Consider the following 4,290-nt stretch of genomic DNA (forward strand, 5'->3'; position numbering starts at 1 on the left):
GCATTCCATAGGAATGCAAACAGAGATTCTGTTATAACAGCAGGAAATCTGATATACTATAAGAACTGCTTGGAGGACAAAATCCATCATAATGATAAAGAGAAGGAAGTTACAGTACCTTGGCAGCAAATCTTCCATTTCCAGGCCGTCTTTGAACAGGTGGAGCACCAACCCTGCATCAAATGAAAAATAAAGTTGAAGAAATGAAAAGGCAATATACTTCTGAGAATGAACACCTACGGATGAAAGAATCACTATGAAGATGCTGGCAGCAACACGTGGAATTGTTATAGGACCACAAGTACACATGGCTGAGAGTAGAGCATCTTACCGTCATAACATCTATTAGTATCCAACTAACAGAGAATTTATACAAACCATTCAATACTAAACAGTTACGAAAAATGAAGATCCCTCAGACGCTCTGGTGAAAATCTCAAATTAAAGACACTCCACATAGCAGTAAAACTGGGAACACAACCACCCCAACGACTCCTCTCTCTCCAAAGTCAAATACAGAGGAGACCTCTTCCAAAGCAACATCCACAAGAATGAAACAAAACGAATACACATGCAAAGAAGCTTCTGTAGGAATCAACCCGTTAAGTTCCAACCTTTGCAAATCAGCATCTCATTAATATTTGCCCACTATAACCGCCACCCATAGAAGGAACTTCAGAAAATTGTCATGACAAACCTACTCTTCTATATCACATGTCCCAACCCAAATTCTCCCTCTTGTTATGTTGAAAGGGAAAAAATTACCATACGGAAATGATCCATATGAGTTCTATCTCTCAATGATTGCTTAAAGCAGGGAAAACAAATCCAATCAACCACAGAAACTATCCCATGTAGGTTCTATCCCTCAATGCTTAAATCAGCGAAAAGAAATCCAATCATCCATGAAGCAGGCAACTAAGACCAATAAAACCAGATGGAAAATGAAGCTTCTTTCAGTTAAACTAGAAAAAGGACGAGAACTCTCCATAAGCCTCGTATTGGTATGGCATTAAGTAGCAAATGACATGCATCCTGCAGCATTATCTTCTCAGTTTCATATCTATCATCGGAAAGTATCTAGAAGGCCAATCGATGATATAAATACTAAAATGCAAAACGAACGGAAGTGCAGGACACACTCCCAGGAACAAGTTCTGTAACATCACATATTGTAGGCAATAGCACATAATCTAGTGTGTAGTGGCCAGTAGAAAAAGCTGAACATGGGATAACACCGCAACTATAACGCTCCAGAATCAGTAAAATTCGAACAAGAGAACAAAGTTATCTACTGCCAGGCCCGTCAAGGAATCTACAGTGGCACCCAATTAACACAACAAGAGTGAAACTAACTTTTGACTTATAAAGCAAATGAGCTGGTCAACACAGACAAAGTCGAACTATCCAGATCAAATGTGCTGTCTTGTTTCCGTAAATGTACTAAATACTTCAAGTATTTAAATGCAGTTAACATTTTATGTAAAACCAAAAGCATCTCCTTCAAACCAAACCACTGTCCAATACTTGTAATCAATTCTTTGACAGATAACCCGAAAACCATGCAGTCCCCAGTTCTTAGCATGAATTTCCGCAATCAAAAGAGATATGCACTGCTCAACATATAGAAATTTTGCAAACAAGAAGTTTATGATGCAGGAATTCAATTCTGGATGCCATTTACGGAAACAGTCAACACTTGGAATCACTCCCAAATTGGCTGCTTGCCACTTAAACAACTAAATGCAGGAGTTCCACAATTATTCCAGTTGAAAAATGCTTCAATCGCAAGCACAGGGAAGATGCCAATAGTAATGTTGAAGGGCCAATATTTACCTGCAATAATTTCAAATATAGAATTTCCATCAAGCGCCAACAATTACCACCAACACGAGAAGCATATTTGAAGTTTTAACACATATCCTAACAGTTTATATTCAAGACTTCTTATACAAAACATAGGAATGCACCTAATGAGCAGTACAAAGTACCTTGGTTTCCAATTAGCCATCTGGTTATGGGGAAAAGCTCTATTTCGAAATGCAGCATTTGCAGCCTTTCGTGCAGCCTCAGCTGCCAAAGGGAATTGGTTTCCCTGGAAATTTGACCTTCTTTGAGCTAGGAACCCCTGATTCCAATATACAAAATTTAAACAAAGCATCATATCAGACTCTCTGCAACTGTGCATAAAGAAGATACGGTTTAGAACTTCACATTATCAGCACCCTTTCCTACCTGTCTAACTGATGATCTTGAATCCATATATCGCCGCACCTTTGCTGATTTCTCCTGAACAGCAGTTTTCAAAAAGCTCTGACCTTTATTCTGCGGTGACATAGAAAATAAATACTATGATACCAATCAAACATCACATCAAAGCAGCAATATGGGTGGGTCATCGGAACGGTGGGGAAAGTACAGAACAGCTCTTACCGGCGCCCTACGCTGCTGCTGCTTCTTAGCTTTAGTGCCGTTATTTTTCGCCATTTTAATGATGTCATCTACATTAGCACAAAGAGAGAAAAAATTAAGCACGAACAATAATCACGTAAATTAAAAAATAAAAAAGAGGATAATAGATTAGAAGCAAACCTAATGTCATGTCCATTTTCTTCTCTGTAAGAGCAATTGCCTCAGTTGTAAGTGGTTTAGCAGCCATCTGCAGAACACAAGCATAGAAATTCAACAATTGCAAAGCACTATACGAAACCGGAACCACAACAAATAAACAAAAAAAAAATCTTTCTCAAAAATTCACCTGTTACGAGATACATAAACATCATACAAACTCAATTAAAAAAAACAAAGAAAATAAAAAAGTTTTACTTTGCCATATATGAAGACCGAGAAAACTTCTTAGCTGCTAAGAAATTCCTAAAATCAGAAAATCCCTCGGAACAAGCCTAATATAACGAATACTCCCAAATACTTCCCTTCGGATTTTAATTTTTCCACAACTAATCTCTTCTTTAGCTTTTCCTCGTCAAACAAAGAGGAAACTCAAAAGAAATCTCACCGATTCAATCGGAAATCGAGGGTTTCAAAAATCTCATACAAAAATCGAAGCCAAAAACATATTATACCGAGATTAAAGACGAAAACTTTACCAGATTCTCAGACGAGATCAACGAAATCGAAGAAGAAACTAGGGTTACGAGCGTCGGAAATAGAGGAAGAAGAAGAGGAACAATTTTCAATGATTTGCTTTGCGAAAGCAACAAACACGAGCAAAGAAGAAAACGACGAAGGCAAAACCGTAGAGGCGAAGTAGTCTGTGGGCGGTATTTATATGAGAGGGCGAGACAACCGTCTGAACGGCGGACTTCAAAGGCGACATTAAATATATGATAATCAAACCCGAGTTTGTTTAGGGTCTTTTTGAGTCCGCCTAGCTGGATCCTCGATGTACCGCAAATATCGCGTGTTCTCACGTGTCTCATATAGTTCTATGTTTTATTGACGTTTCTTTCTTATTTCTTTATTTTTTTTTGACTTTTTTATATAGATACCACCTAAACTTTACGCATTTGACAATTTTATTTTTAAACTTAATTTCTTAATAATTGACTCCTTAAACTTAAAAATATTTACATATTTATGGTCAGTTTAATAATGTTATAGATTTTAAAAAAATTATTTTTAGTTGTGTTGAATAAAAAAATAGTTGTTACAAAAAATAATTTAATATTTAATAAATTGTAATTATATAAGTGTTGCTGATTTCAAAAGTAGTATAATAACGTTTAGTACATTGTAAGGTTTAATTGTTGTGGGTAGTTAAGATAACCGTAATTAATAAGCTTAAATTAATACATAAAATAATTAATAATTGATAATTATTTAACAAATAAAAACTAATATTAATAATATAATAATAATGGATAAATTATCATTAATGAGTAAATTAGTAATTAAAAAATATATAATAAATTAATATCCTAAATAATAAATAGTGATTAGTAATTAATTATAAGTGATTACTATGTTAGTAATGTACTCATATTTATTAGATTATAAGTAATTAATTAGTGTATTAAGAAAAATAATTAGGGCATGTTTAGTTCGCTCATTCGAGTTTTTAATTCGAGTTGAGATGTGCTTTTATGTGAGAGTTTTTTATTGTAGCAAAAAAAATTATATGTGACTGTTTCTCAGAGTTTTTTACTGTAACAAAACTCAAATTCTAAACTCGAATCGGTGAAATGAATAGACCTTAGTATATACATAATTTATTAATATTCATTTTACTACTTAAATTATTAACTTTTAGTTACATGATTAAATAAATAA

General features: G+C 34.5%; 1 protein-coding gene across 2 annotated transcripts; it reads right to left on the reverse strand.

Annotated features, from left to right (window-relative positions):
- Positions 1 to 77: 77 nt before the first annotated feature.
- On the reverse strand, positions 78 to 3,305 carry LOC21411199. 2 transcript variants are annotated; one of them, XM_024163677.1, is made up of 6 exons: positions 3,108 to 3,305; positions 2,593 to 2,659; positions 2,434 to 2,501; positions 2,236 to 2,325; positions 1,992 to 2,128; positions 78 to 173 (listed from the first exon to the last, which is right to left on the reverse strand). In XM_024163677.1, the coding sequence occupies exons 2-6, from the start codon at positions 2,657 to 2,659 to the stop codon at positions 110 to 112; spliced, it is 426 nt and encodes a 141-aa protein (XP_024019445.1). In that variant the 5' UTR covers positions 3,108 to 3,305; the 3' UTR covers positions 78 to 109. The 2 variants fall into 2 exon arrangements, with proteins under 2 accessions (XP_024019445.1, XP_024019446.1); XM_024163678.1 differs by having other exon boundaries at positions 100 to 1,836.
- Positions 3,306 to 4,290: the final 985 nt, after the last annotated feature.

This window comes from Morus notabilis, unplaced genomic scaffold, assembly GCF_000414095.1.
Source record: "Morus notabilis unplaced genomic scaffold, ASM41409v2 Scaffold1691, whole genome shotgun sequence".
NCBI classification, from domain to species: Eukaryota; Viridiplantae; Streptophyta; class Magnoliopsida; order Rosales; family Moraceae; genus Morus; species Morus notabilis.

Excerpts from the sequence above, each read along its gene's own strand:
- LOC21411199 (XM_024163677.1), bottom strand. The coding sequence starts at position 2,659 with ATGGCTGCTAAACCACTTACAACTGAGGCAATTGCTCTTACAGAGAAG. Across the intron at positions 2,326-2,433 it reads AGCAGCAGCGTAGGGCGCCG|AATAAAGGTCAGAGCTTTTT; the intron begins GTAAGAGCTGTT and ends ATGTCACCGCAG. Across the intron at positions 2,129-2,235 it reads CAAGATCATCAGTTAGACAG|GGGTTCCTAGCTCAAAGAAG; the intron begins GTAGGAAAGGGT and ends TATTGGAATCAG.